Source organism: Leucoraja erinacea, chromosome 1 (genome assembly GCF_028641065.1).
Source record: "Leucoraja erinacea ecotype New England chromosome 1, Leri_hhj_1, whole genome shotgun sequence".
Taxonomy (NCBI): Eukaryota; Metazoa; Chordata; class Chondrichthyes; order Rajiformes; family Rajidae; genus Leucoraja; species Leucoraja erinaceus.
This window is the reverse complement of record NC_073377.1, coordinates 29,117,676-29,132,668: the sequence shown is the minus strand read 5'-3', so window position 1 is coordinate 29,132,668 and position 14,993 is coordinate 29,117,676. Positions and strand designations below refer to the sequence as shown.

The 14,993-nt window shown below is 42.3% G+C and overlaps 1 protein-coding gene across 3 annotated transcripts in view; it reads right to left on the bottom strand.

Annotated features, from left to right (window-relative positions):
- The window catches only part of arid3c (AT rich interactive domain 3C (BRIGHT-like)), a 447,638-nt gene that overhangs the window by 143,428 nt on the left and 289,217 nt on the right, over positions 1-14,993 (bottom strand). For all 3 annotated transcript variants that reach the window (XM_055632177.1, XM_055632191.1, XM_055632184.1), the window contains exon 3: positions 8,885-8,957. In XM_055632177.1, coding sequence (XP_055488152.1) covers positions 8,885-8,957 — 73 coding nt within the window. The remainder of the gene's footprint in view (positions 1-8,884; positions 8,958-14,993) is intronic.

The following is a 14,993-nucleotide window of genomic DNA, read 5'->3' as shown; positions in this document are numbered from 1 at the left end:
CAGATTTACAGTACTTCAGAAGAAGATATTATGGCAGTTTTACCTGAATATTTGTATAGGCAGTGCAAGAGGACATGACTTCAGAATTAAGGGACAGAAGTTTAGGGGTAACATGAGGGGAACTTCTTTACTCAGAGAGTGGTAGCGGTGTGGAATGAGCTTCCAGTGGAAGTGGTGGAGGCAGGTTCATTGGTATCATTTAAAAATAAATTGGTAGGCATATGGATGAGAAGGGAATGGAGGATTATGGTATGAGTGCAGGCAGGTGGGACTAAGGGAAACAAAGTTGTGTCGGCACGGACTTGTAGGGCCGAGATGGCCTGTTTCCGTGCTGTAATTGTTATATAGTTATATGGTTAAATTGAAAAGGAAAAGCACTAAAATTCATATAAACCCAACGCTCCTTTTAGTCCTTGATTAGTGTAATGAACACCTGAGACACACAGATCAGGAAGGTTAAAGGCCATTCCTGAATCTACAGCTAATCTCCAGTTATGTTCCAAGCTGCAAGAGGTCAAGGGATTACAAAGGTTTGTAGAGTTCTGTCTTGAGACCAGTTGAAGAAGTTGTATTTTTGATTTTGGAGGCACCTGTGTACATTGATGATGCGGGGTGCTATTTCGTTCAGTGCTGTGCATTTGAAACTATTTTACCAGACTGAGAAGTGATTGGACTTTTGTTGAATCACACCATTCTGTCAAGTAACCTGGCAGGCCCCAACTGGACAGTCTGGTGCTTTCAGCATGAACTATCTCCAGGATGAATCCAATTTCTGATAGATCTACAGGGCTACTGAGGAAATTAGCCCAGGTTCTATCAGCCTCATTGACACTCCTGGTGCATGCAGGTATTCACAATGCTGTACTGAATTGGGAACTCATTAAGGCAAGTCACATCCAATATTTAATTCCTGCCACCATTCCTGTCCTCAACTTACAGAAACAAGACTTTGTGGCAATAGACACAAAATGCTGGTGTAACTCAGCGGAACAGGCAGCATCTCTGGATAGAAGCATCTCTGGATTATCTCGAACCGAAACGTGACCCAATCCTTCTGCCGCCTTGCAGCTCCAGTTACCTAGGCTCAATCCCATTCTCCAGCACTGTTAGTTGCACGTTCTCTCTGTGACCAAGTGGGTTTAGTCCAGGTGCTCCACTTTCCTTCCACACCTCAAAGTCCTGCTGGTTGGTACGACAATTAGTGCCGTAAATTGCATTCTGTTTAAGGGGTGGTGGGACGATCAGGGTGGTATTGGTAAGCATGTGAGAGAGGAGGGATTGCAGGGAGATATGGGGTATAAATTGATGGGATTGCTATGAGAGCTGGCATAGACTCAGTGGGCCAAATGGCCTCCTTTAACAATGTAAGAGTGCACAAAAGAAAGAGAGATAAGACTCACTTACTTCCCTCCCGATCCACAGCTCACACTTCCACCTCATCGCAATGATAGATATTGATCTATCAACTCCCTTATGGCTCCCTCCAATCTCAGCCCGGATCCACTGATCCTAGTGAAAACACCCCACTCCGACTCAATCCGGAACTTACATAAGATCAGAAGCAGAATTAGGCCATTCGGCCCATCAAGTCTACTCTGCCATTCAATCATGGCAGATCTATCTATCTCTGCCTTAAATGTATCCACTGACTTGGCCTCCACAGCCTTCTGTGGCAAAGAATTCCACAGATTCACCACCAATTCACAACAGATTCACCACCAATGGACATATACTGTCCATATGACTGGTAAAGTCTACAAGCCTCCATGTACGTGAGCTCACTGTCTCAATACACACTCAGCCACTCACTTGATCTCTGTTCAGCACTTTCCCCTTCATCAATTGCACCTCATTTCCAACCCTAGATTTCTTAAATACACCCTTTTCCCGTTTCTTGGCCGCATGCCTTGTTCATCAATTCTACCCATGCCCTGATCTTCAGTTCACAGCTGCCAACCCTCGCTCCCCACTGACTGAATATCCTCCTCATTCCTACGCACGAGGCAGAGCAAAGGTCCACAAAGTCTCTCTCCATGGTGTGAAATGGCACTGAGGACTGAGAGTAAATCTTCGGGTCACCAACACTGTTTACTAAGAATAGAAACAGGAGAAAGATCTTTAGGGAGGAGGAACAGTCATAAATCATGATCCCGCTGCAGTCAATAGCAAAAATAGATGTATGTTTGATATCTTACAGAGAGAGTTTAAGGAACCTGGCACTAAAAAGGCCTTCAGGATGATGATCTCCAGACTGCTTCCTGCACCACACACTGGACTAGTTAACTTCTCTTTACATATAATTTAGATCTGTTTGTAGGAGCATAATTTTAAAATTAGCTGGTAACACAAGCTGCTCTGGCAAACAATAAGGAGAAATGAAAGACCCAGATGGGTTACGACAATGTGCAGATGAGTGGCAAATGGAATTTAATGTGGATGCCATGAAGGAACACATTTTGTGCAAGGAATGGAGATCACATTCAAGAGTTTGAATTAACCGTTTAAATTAAATTAACTCTGGGTTTGAGTGCATGATTCTTTGAAATTGTGTGTCAGCAAAGGGGTGGCAAATATGACCAGGGAGGGCATAAGGTGCTGGAGTAACCCGGTGGGTCAGACAGCAACTCTGGAGAACATTGATAGGTGACGTTTCAGGTCAGGGCTAAGACTCTCTCACCCGATACGTCACCTATCTATACATAGACAAAAAATGTTGGAGTAACTAAGCGGATCAAGCAGCATCTCTGGTGAGAACGAATAGGTGATGTTTTGGGTTGTGACACTTCTTCTGCCTGAGAGAAGGGTTTTGACCCAGAACGTCACGTATCCCTTTTCTCCATTGATGTTGTCTGCCCCGCTGAGTTACTCCAACATTTTGGGTTTATCTTCGATTGAAACCAGCATCTGCATTCCTTCCTAAAAGTTAATTCCTCTCCAGAGATAGAAACTAGAAAAGTTAGGTGCTAGGCCATCGGCCCTTCGAGCCTGCACCGCCATTCAATATGAGATGCTGATCATCCCTGTACCCGTACCTGCCTTCTCTCCATACTGATCCCAGTACTTTGGGCCACATCTTCCCTCTTAAATTGCCAATGAACTAGCCTCTACAGTACCCTCTACAGCAGAGAGTTCCAGAGATGGTTCCACTCTCTGTGTGAAAAAAGTTCTTCTCATCTCTGTTTTTAAAGGATTTCCCCCTTATCCTTAAGCTGTGACCCCTTGTCCTGGACTTCCCCAACATCGGGAACAATCTTCCTGCATCTAGCCTGTCCAACCCCTTAAGAATTTTGTAAGTTTCTATAAGATCCCCTCTCAATCTTCTAAATTCTAGCGAGTACAAGCCGAGTATATCCATTATTTCTTCATATGTAAGTCATGACATCCCAGGAATCAGTCTGGTGAACCGTCTCTGCACTCCCTCTATGGCAATTGTCCTCAGATTTGGGACCAAAAACGTAATACTCCAGGTGTGGTCTAGACCCTGTACAACTGTTAGAACCTCCCTGCTCCTATACTCAAATCCTTTTGCAATGAAAGCTAACATACCATTCGCTTTCTTTACTGCCTGCTGCACCTGCATGGCTACTTTTCAATGACTGGTGTACCATGACACCCAAGTCTCGCTGCATCTCCCCCTTTCCCAATCGGTCACCATTTAGATAATAGTCTGCTTTCCCGTTTTTGCCACCAAAATGGATAACCTCACATTTATCCACATTATACTGCATCTGCCAAACATTTGCCCACTCACCCAGCCTATCCAAGTCACCTTGCAGTCTCCTAGCATCCTCCTCACAGCTAACACTGCCCCCCAGCTTAGTGTCATCCGCAAACTTGGAGATATTGCCTTCAATTCCCTCATCAGATCATTAATATATATTGTAAATAGCTGGGGTCCCAGTACTGAGCCTTGGGGTACCCCACTAGTCACTGCCTGCCATTGTGAAAAGGACCCGTTTACTCCTACTCTTTGCTTCCTGTTTGCCAGCCAGTTCTCTATCCACATCAATACTGAACCCCCAATGCCTTGTGCTTTAAGTTTGTATACTAATCTCTTATGTGGGACCTTGTCGAAAGCCTTCTGGAAGTCCAGATACACCACATCCACTGGTTCTCCCCTATCCACGCTACTAGTTACATCCTCGAAAAATTCTATAAGATTCGTCAGACATGATTTACCTTTCGTAAATCCATGCTGACTTTGTCCAATGATTTCACCACTTTCCAAATGGTGCTGCCTGACCCGCTGAGTTACTGCAGTACTTTGTGTCTTCTTTTGTAAACTAGCCTCTACAGTAGTTTCTACAGGATAGGGGAAGGGTTGGTTTCCATTCTGTATTGGGGATTAAAATGGAGTGTTATCGGTGTGCTGTCATACAAGTAAATGTTATGTCCACGACTTCATGTAAAACCAAATGTAGTATTGACAAGGAGGAACAATGCCCATGAATGCTCAACTATTTTTTGATTGCTTGAGTTTAATGATGGAAAGAAAAGTAAATATTTTAATCAATGTTAGGAACGTGGAACTGAGTCACCAGTATAGTTACTAATGCTGCAGGATTAGACAGAGTAGCTTCCAGTCTAGGTCACCTGTCTTCCCGTTCCCTTACCCACGACCCAAGTGTTAACTGCAGGTTGTTTCTCAGTTGGAACCACAACCAAACTGAAGCAGGGAGGATTTCATCAGTGGAACTGGTTGCATCTTTAACCATGCATTACTCATTTACTCAGGTGCTGCATAGCCTGAGAAAATACCAAAGAGGAAGTCTACAAAAATGTCTGCATGCAATTTGCAAATTGTTGGGTAAGGTCAAGGAAGATGCATCCTTCATCCAGGCCTGACCCTGTCTGCATAACAAACATGGCAACTAATTGCTGCTGCAGATCTGCATCGCAAGTTTGGACTGAGATAAATGACTTCTTCATTGTCTCTCTTAGCAAATTCAAATCCAAGGATTGTGTAAATCTAAGAAAAGGTAATTTTTTCACCATTTTGATCCCTGGTGCTGAGATTTCACCTGTCTCACTCTCTTAATCTCTCAAACTCCAGATGTTAAAAACCCATCATCGTATTTCATAAGATCATGTGATAAGAGCAGCATTAGGCCATTTGTCCCATCAAGCCTGCTCTGCCATTCAAACATGGCTGATCTATCTCTCCCTCCTAACCCCATTCTCCTGCCTTCTCCCCAGAACTGACACCTGTACTAATCGTTTAACAAACTCATCAGGAAGACTGGCTCCATCCTGGGGGCAGAGTTGGATTCACGGGAGGTAGTCTTGGAGGGGAGGGTGTTCCTCAAACTGCGGAGCATCCTGGACCATACAGCTCACCCCCTCCATGACACACTGGTCAAGCTGTGGGGTACCTTCAGCAACAGACTGGTTCTACCATGATGCAGGACAGAACGCCACAGGAGATCCTTCTTCCCTGTGGCTGTCAAACTGTACAACAACCCATTCTTTTGTGGGGTTGACTGAGACTGACTCAAAAAAACAAAACCCCCCCACCCCCCCCCCCCCCCCCCCCCCCCCCCCCCCCCCCCCCCCCCCCCCCCCCCCCCCCCCCCCCCCCCAATCGTTGCACATTCCCAATCCTTTCCACTCATCACTTTAATTTAATGTTCATGTATTTTGTGTTTTTTATGACTGTTAGCAGATCAATTTCCTGGGATAAATAAATTTATATCATAGAGTCATAGAGTCATAGAGTGATACAGTGTGGAAACAGGCCCTTCAGCCCAAATTGCCCACATGTCCCAGCCACACTTGTTTCACCTTGTTCCATGCGCTTGGTCCATATCCCTCCAAACTTGTCCTATCAATGTACCTGTCTAACTGTTTCTGAAAGGTTGGGATAGTCCCAGCCTCAACTACCTCCTCTGGCAGCTTGTTCCATCCACCCACCAACCACACTTTGTGTGAAATCGTGTTGTATCATTTTGTAATCAATTTCCCTTTTCTGACAACAAAGATGGAGCTTGAGTCCAAAATGGCTGCTCTGTATTTCAAACAATAACTTTAAAGGCTTTAAATAACCTCCACCTCCCACAGCTCTGTCTTTAATATCCAAAAGCAAAGCAGTGCAGACATTAGAAATCTGAAATAAGACAGAAAATGCTGAACCTACTCAGCAAGTTACGCAAGTCAGTAGAGACAGAAACAGAGTAAATGTTTCAGGTCAATCACTCTTCATCAAAAAAGATCACTGTTTCTTGCTCCACAGATGCTGACTGACCTGCTGAGTAAATTAAATTAGTTTCTGTTGATTTAATTAGTTTCTCTTTTTATTCCATTTGAATTGCAATGAGATCCAAATCTCACATGTTCATTATTTATAGATGAATGTCTATATATTCATAGATGTGGATCTATGAGGGGTGGTGACATGCTTTAAGAAAAAGCCAGGTAAATACAAGAAGCAGATAAAAATGCTGTGGCTTCAGGGAGTGAAAAAAAATGGAATCAGACTTAGCTTGTCCCGCAACCCTCAGCCGCAGCCACATTGCACTGAACGTCTCTTTGTGCTGCAGATGTTTGGCCAGGACTAGAGGGTCTGAGCTATAGGGAGAGATTGAGTAGGCTGGGTCTCTATTCATTGGAACACAGGAGGATGAGGGGTGATCTTACAGAGGTGTATAAATTCATGAGAGGAATAGATCGGGTAGATGCACAGAATCTCTTGCCCAGAGATGGGGAAACGAGAACCAGAGGACATTGGTGAAGGTGAAGAAAAGATTGAATAGGAATCTGAGGGGTAACTATTTAACACAAAGGGTAGTGGGTGTATGGTTCCAGCTGCCAGAGGAGGAAGTTGAGACAGGGACTCTCCTAACGTTTAAGAAACTGTTGGACAGGATTGGATAGGACAAGTTTGTAAAGATATGAATCAAGCGGAGGCAGGTGGTATTAGTGTAGGTGGGACATGTTGGCCGGAGTGGGAATGTAGGGTTGAAGGGGCTGTCTCCACACTGTATCACTCTATGACTATGTCTCTATGTTTGTTGTTCTATTTCAGCTAAGGTAGTAGTTGAGTTGCAACAAATGCCAATACCTACTGGAAAATTAAATATATGACATATGATGAAAGAATGGGTTGACTGGGCTTATTCACTGGAATTTAGAAGGATGCAAGGGGATCTTATAGAAACATATAAAAGTCTTAAAGTGTTGGACAGGTTAGATGCAGGAAAAATGTTCCCGATGTAGGGGGAGTCCAGAACCAGGGGTCACATTTTAAGAATAAGGGGGTAGGCCAATTAGGATTGAGATAAGAAAAAAACGTCTTCACCCAGAGAGTTGTGAATCTATGGAATTCTCTACCACAGAAGGCAGTGGAGGCCAATTCACTGGATGCTCAAGAGAGAGTTAGATTTAGCTCTTAGGGCTAATGGAATCAAGGGATATGGGGAAAAAGCAGGAAAGGGGTACTAATTTTAGATGATCAGCCATGATCACATTGAATGACGGTGCTGGCTCGTAGGGCCGAATGGCCTACTCCTGCACCTATTTTTCTATGTTTCTAATTATCTCATTGCTTCTGGACAGCTAATGGTAAAATTAATCAGTGTTTCAGGTCTTGATCACCACCTATATGGCTGATTGTTTTCTAGCTTAATGAATTTTAGTTTAATGCCAATACCGACTGGAAATTTAAATATATGAATACAAGATGTAGACAACATGAGCTCAATTGGAATGTCAAATATGTTGCAAACATTTTAAAAGACTGCAAGTGAAGACCAGAAGTGGAAGATAATAGCTGGCCTTCAAATATTACTTCAGCATCGAGACAGTAGAAGAGGAGTGAGAAAAAACATTCTTAATGGAGAACCTAATATTTATTTGCTGCAACTATCAATGAAACTTATATTCAAAGACTTTCTTAGTTGATATCCACTTTTTGACAAATGATTATTTCTACTAGTAAATCAACTTTGGACATTCACAGTGACATGTAATTTTTCCTCAGGAAATCCACACAGCAGAGGTCAATGAAGCTTTCAGCTGGCATCTTATCTTTGGCAATATTTGTACATTTGACATCTATTTGTAACAAAAATGATAGAATGTGCATGTAGTTTAATGATGATGATTGTGAAGTTATTTGTAAACATATGGCTTGTGGCTTCAAGCAGTGACAAATTGAATCATTCTTAGCTTGCCCTGTAACCCTCTGCCACAGCCATATTGCACTGAATGTTTCTTTATCCAGTTTGTTGTTCTATTTCAGGTAGCAATTGAGTTGCAACAATGGTCTCTAAGCCTCTGGACAGAGTTTAAGGTCTTGATCAATGGCTGACTGTTTTCTACCTTAATGAATTTTAAGCTGGAAATTTAAATAAGTAAAAACAACGAAACAAGAAGAAATGCTGTGGAGCAAAGTTACAGATGAACATTTACTGACGTGTTTCATTAATTTGACTTGCAAAAAGCCTGCAAGTTGATATTCAAATTTTAAAGAAGGGGCTCAGGTGTACTTCGACTGTCCAGGTTTTGGTAAATAAAATATATTTTAAAGTAAATGTCTCCACAATCTTTCCCCCTCCCTTCTTGATTCTTGCCTGAACCCCATCAAGTGCTTGCCTAAATTATTAACACGAGGCTCATCAGTGAGAAACAAGGGCACAGGAATACAATGAGGTGATGTGGGCACTGGGGTTCAGAGACAGAAATCTCCCTCCCACCTGTCCGAGATAGAGGGAGGTTGGTGGTGTAATGCGGCATTGTCACTCACCCCATGATACAGAAATATACATATATTTTTAGGGATAAGCTAAATCTAGAAAAATAAGCATTCTTGTCACACCCAAGTCATAACACCCATGTCAGAGAATGAGATTAAAATGCACTGACTTTGCATTGACACAAGCACACTCACCCCTCTTTTGCATGAAGCTGAATAAGTCATCCAGAAATTCCTTCCTCTTTGGATCATCATCTAGCTCATACAGCTGAAAGACAAAAATAAATGAAATTGTGTGAAATATATATCAAATGAAATACAATAGATCCAGTGCATTATAGTTGATACGGACAGGTAGACCCACAACTTATGAAAGAAAGCTGAACTGAAGTGAGGGGGATGCCTCCAGGGTACTAATTATTTTGATCCTGTGGATTCAAAGCTATTCAATGTAATTTTTAGTCGGGGGGTTAAGGAGGCCCCTAGCAGAAGGCTGTGGTCTTTTCAATGATCATTGTTGTGAATGTTTCAAGGACGGCTTTGCAGTCTCAACGAGATAGAGGATAGGGGGTCAGAGAAAACAAGTCGCATAAACAATGCAAAACCACAATTTATTGAAAAAAAAACTTCTGAGTTATTTATTATTTTTATAATTATTGGACAAAGGAAAAGTGGGTGTTTACCTATAATTAGGAATCAATTAATCGACTATCCAAGTGTATTGGTCACCTATTTGCATGGGAAAGCAGTGAGCCGTTATGGGAGATAGTAACAAAGAACTGTGGATGCTGGTTCATACCAAAAATAGATACAAAGTGCTAGAGTGACTCCACAGGTCCTGCAGCATATCTAGAGAATAAGGATAGGCAATGTTTCAGGTTGAGAAGGGTTCAGACACAAGACACCACCCATGCTTTTTCTACAGAGATGCTGCCTGACCCACTGAGTTACTCTAGCATTTTGTGTCTTTCTTCGTTTTGGGAGATATGTTGGTGTACTAATACCTGAAGTGGAGAAGCATACTGGTTTTATGTAATGCATAATACTTAAGATAATGTAATAACATAAGAAAAAATACAGCCCACCAGAGAAGATGATTGTCAATGTCATTCTTCATTCAATGAGACAAGATAATTCATAGGTTATAGGGGCAGAATTCGGCCATTCTGCCCATCAAGTCTACATTCAATTATGGCTAATCTATCTTTCGCTCTCAAACCCATTCTCCTGCCTTCTCCCCATAACCCTGACACACATACTGATCAAGAATCTGTCAATTTTCACCTTAAAAATATCCATTATATTTTGCCTCCACTGCCTTCTGTGGCAATGAATTCCCCTCATCTCCTTTCTATAGGTAGATCCTTTTATTCTGAGGCTATTGGCCTCAGGTTCTAGATTCTCCCACTGGTGCAAACATCCTTTCCACATCCACTCTATCCAGGCCTTTCACTATTCAATAAGTTTCAAAGAGGTCCCCCTCATTCTTCTAAACTCCAGCAAGTACAGGCCCAGTGCCATCAAAATCTCATCATACATTAACCAATCATCCCTGGGATCGTTTTCTTCAACCTCCTTTTGACTCTTTCCAATGTCAGCACATTCCTCCTCAGATATGGAGCCCAAAATTGCTCACAATACTCCATTTGTGGTCTGACCAGTGCCTTAGAAAGCCTCATTATATCCCTGTTTATATATTCTAGTCCTTGCAAAATAAATGCTAGTATTTCACGTACCTGTTTGACTTGCAAATTAACCTTTTTGGGAATCCTGCATGAGCACTGCCAAGTCACTTTGCACCTCCAATTCCTGAATTGAGCATTCTGAATGTTGGCCTATCGAAGTTGCTCTATCTTTGAACAGGATCATGGCTGATCTGGTATAAACTTCCGCCCCATCCCCGCTCTATCCCGCAACAGAGCAAATGCTTTTCACTGTACCTCAGTGCACCATATAACCCATATAAACCATATAACAATTACAGCACGGAAACAGGCCATCTTGGCCCTACAAGTCTGTGCCGAACACTTATTTTCCCCTAGTCCCATCTACCTGCACTCAGACCATAACCCTCCATTCCTATTCCATCACGTGACAATACACGTGACAATAAACTAAACTAAACAGATTTAGGCATTCTAGTGAGGATTTAACCCTCTGCCAACAACCCAGCACAAAGGAGGCAAATAGTTGCAGCAGACAGCACCTCTGTGACACACAATTTCAACATTGAGCCGCAGACAGACCAGCAAGAGACGAGCTGCCCTTGGAAGATGGCCACAGGCTGACCACAAATGGGCATGCTAATAACAACAGCCAACTACAAACTCCCTGACTAAACAACCCATCATAGATACCCCACAGGTGACATCTGCCTTGGATATCCACACCGACTCTGTGACGTGGCCATGCTCCTTCAGACAGTCTGGTACAGACATCCCACGAAGCACACTCCAACAAGCGACTCCTGTCATAGATAGATAGCACAGATAACCAGACAATCACAATACTGGTCCCAGATTGTCAACAAATGGTTCCTTACTGCAGACTTCCCCATCTCAATCACTCCTGTAACAACTTCCTCACACTCCACCTTGTAAACTGTAGGTCATGTCTGACACATTTGCTTTAATGTCACTCTGTGGAACTGACTGTGTCAGTGACGGTAGTGCAGTTCATATCATCGACAAGGCCCTTGATAAGATCCCAACTGGGAGACTGGTCCAAAATATAAAAGCTCATGGAATCCGGGGTAATTTGGGAAATTGGATCATAAATTGGCTTGGCAGACTATGATTTTCAGTAATTTTGTTTGCCATTGTACCCCAGAGATGCACAGCTGGGATTGTGGCTGGAGCCCTTGAATTTGTTAAATATATATTAATCATCTGGATGTGGAAGCTGGGAGTATGATTAGCAAGTTTGGTGTTAATGTAAAAATTGTAGTGTTATTGTTAGTAAGGACCTTAGTGAACAAGACAGTATTGATGAATGGGTAAGATGGGTGTGGCAATGGCAGATGGAATTTAATTGTAAAACTATTAGACAATGCATATGTTGGATGACTAATAAGGCAATGACTAATAATACACAATGAATGAAAAAGGCCCTAGTAAGTACTGAGTACTGATGTACATTTTCAAGGATCAATGAAGGCAATAGCACAGTTAGATAATATGATTAAGAAGACATACAGGATACTTGCCTTTAATAGCTGGGGCATGAGAATATAAGAGTGGCAAGCTTTGACTAGACCATACTTGGGGAACTATGTGTCAAACCTAGATGTGATGCACAGTAAATTCACCACTTGCTTGGGATGGAGGTTTCCAGTTATGAAAAGAGACTGAATAGGCTGGGTTTGATTTTATTTTTCCTTTGTTTAAAAGATATTTGAAAGCTGCACATTTTGCCTGAGGGATTGGTGAAACCAGGTACTTTTGAAATATTTAAGAACGATCTGGGCGCATTCTTGAACCTGAAGGGCATGGAAGGCTCTGGGCCAAGTTGGAAAATAGGATTAATATATATATAGGTACTTGACAGCTGGCATAGAGCCTGTTCTGTGCTGTCACTTTTGTGCAATGGTATGAAATATCATGATAGTCCATGATAGTCTCCGCTCGATGTTCTTTCCAACTGACTTTGATGGAAAGGAAGACCAGTTACAATGCCAAAAGGAGCAACTAATTCAAAAGTGGATTGTTTACATTGCTGGCCTTACATTACAATGATTAAGGGAACAATTATCCCTCAGCAAATACCAACACAAGATGTTGCTTTCTCCATCACCCACTGATTTATGCACACACACAAAATCCTGACTGTTCTCATTTCCTGAATGTGTGGCACAATAAATTCCTCAACATTTTTGGAATAACAATTGAGCATGCATTGGATATAGATTGGTTTGCAGGATTATCAGAAAACTGCTGGAGCACAAGGGGCTGATCGGCTTCCTTCGATGTAACTTTGTGTGTGTAGTTGCTGCTGCACTTGTCTACCTAAGAGCAGTGACTCCATTACTGAAAAACACAATTGTTGACCACATTGCTATTTGTTGTGGTATTTTGGTGTACATCTGTAACCAGGAAGGAGGAAGTGCTAGGAGTATTGGAGCACTTTAGGATGGATAAACATCCATTGCTTCACAGTATCTGCAGAAAGATACTAATGGAAGCACGAGACAAGATTGCTGGGGTTCTGATGGAGATATTTTATAGCCGCGTTGGCCATACGTGAGATACCAGAAAACTGGAGGATATCTAACATTGACCCCTCTTCAAAAGGGCAGTAGAGATAAACCAAGTACTCGCGGACACTTGTGCAAATCAGATGGTACATAAACCGGAAACGGAAATGCTACTGCGCACCCACAAATTTTCTATTCAGCGTGGAATTCACCTGAATATTCACCTGAAGACCAGGTGGGAGCTCTGATGTGGGAGCTCCAACGCGGAGCCCAGGTGGGAACTCCAACGTTGAGACTAGGTGGGAACTCCGACATGGAGAACATGTGGGCATCAGTGGGCTCAAGGAATTGCTTACGTAAGTGCGAGTTTACATAAGTTGCCTATTACTTATGCCTGTAACTTTAGGCTGGTTGAGCCTTGCATCGGTGATAGGGAGGTTGTTGGAGAAGATTCTGAGGGACAGGCATTTATGTTTATTTGGATGGGCAGGGACTGATGAGGTGGAATGAGTATGATTTTGTGCAGGATAGATCATGTTTCACAAATCTGAAGACTTTGTTTTCCCAGGACAGGGAAGTCTGGAATGAGAGTACACAGGTTTAAGAGGGGACATTTAAATACGTTCAGAGGGCTGTTTCACACAGATAATCTGGAGCAAGCTGCCAAAGGAGATGGTGCAGGCAGATACAATCACAATGTTTAAAAAGGGGTTTGGACAGGGACTTGGATAGGAAAAACATGAGGCATGTGGTCCATAGGCGTAGATAACATCACATGGTGGGCCTAATGAATGAATGAATGAATGATACTTCATTGTCACATGTGACAAGTTACAGTGACATTTCGTTGTTTTCCATACCCAAGGTATTCACTGAGTTGCCACGTAAAGGGTTTATGTAGCTGCAACATGACTTTACAGTCAATGCCCTAACCAATCATGGCTGTTTGCCTTCTTTACTACCTATCCATGTTGCCACTTTCAGGAAGAAATGGGCTTGAAACCTAAGATGTAACTGTACATAAATACTCCTTGGGGTCCTGCAGTTTACTATATACTTTCCTTGTGCATTTGATCTTCTAAATGTATCCCACCTCACACTTGTCCAGATTAAACTCCATCTGCAATTTCTCTGCATCAAATGATCTATATCCTGCTGAATACTGCTGCTTCTCCTCACAACTTCTTAAATGGATGCTGTACACCCACTAACAGGTTATGAGAGAGAGTTCATCAAGTAAATGAAACATGTGGTCTTGTCTTACGGCATGACAAATATTGTGGGTTAAATTGATACGTCCTATCGTACCAGATTTTTCACTGCATTGTCAAACACAAGCAACAGCAGCACCTTTACATCCAACTGCAAGTTATTCCTTCATCCTTCGGAGGACTTAATGATCATTATTCCTCTCAGATGATTCTAATCCTTGGGATCTCATGGGTCCACAATGAGTTCCTGATGTTGTATACTATTAATAATTTTAAAAGTTGCAATGGCAAAAACCTATGTAAAGGAGGATGTGAAGGAGGAGTGTAATCAAAACTTGTGGCACAAGGTCATGTTCTCTATAATCAAATGTTACAATGAACCAAGACAGGGCTTTTTTCTTTGCAAATGAAAGTGTGCACATTAATTTGAAAGGAGGTATTTACAACCTGATTTCAATCAGTTGGATTCATTTTGTTTCTTTCATTAAATGCGTAATAATCCACGAATATCCACACCGCTCCATGTAAATATGAGGTTGTGGGCAACTCACACAAAACATTGGCTTCTATTTGTTATATATGCACATGAGCGTTTGTGTATGTGTGTGGGCAACTTTCCGCATGGCACAAATTCATACTTGAACTAGGGATAGCTGCCCTTCAGCTCTGTCTGGTCCAGCAGTTCACTTTTCCTTCCTATCATATTGCTCAATGAGTAAACGTATTTAGTGTCATTTAGAGATACAGCGCGGAAACAGGTCCCTCGGCCCACTGAGCCCATGCGATCCCCATACAACATACACTAATGCTATCCTAAACATTAGAGACAATTTACTATCTTTACCAAAGCCAATTAACCTACAAACCCGTACATTTTGGAAGTGTGGGAGAAAACTGGAGC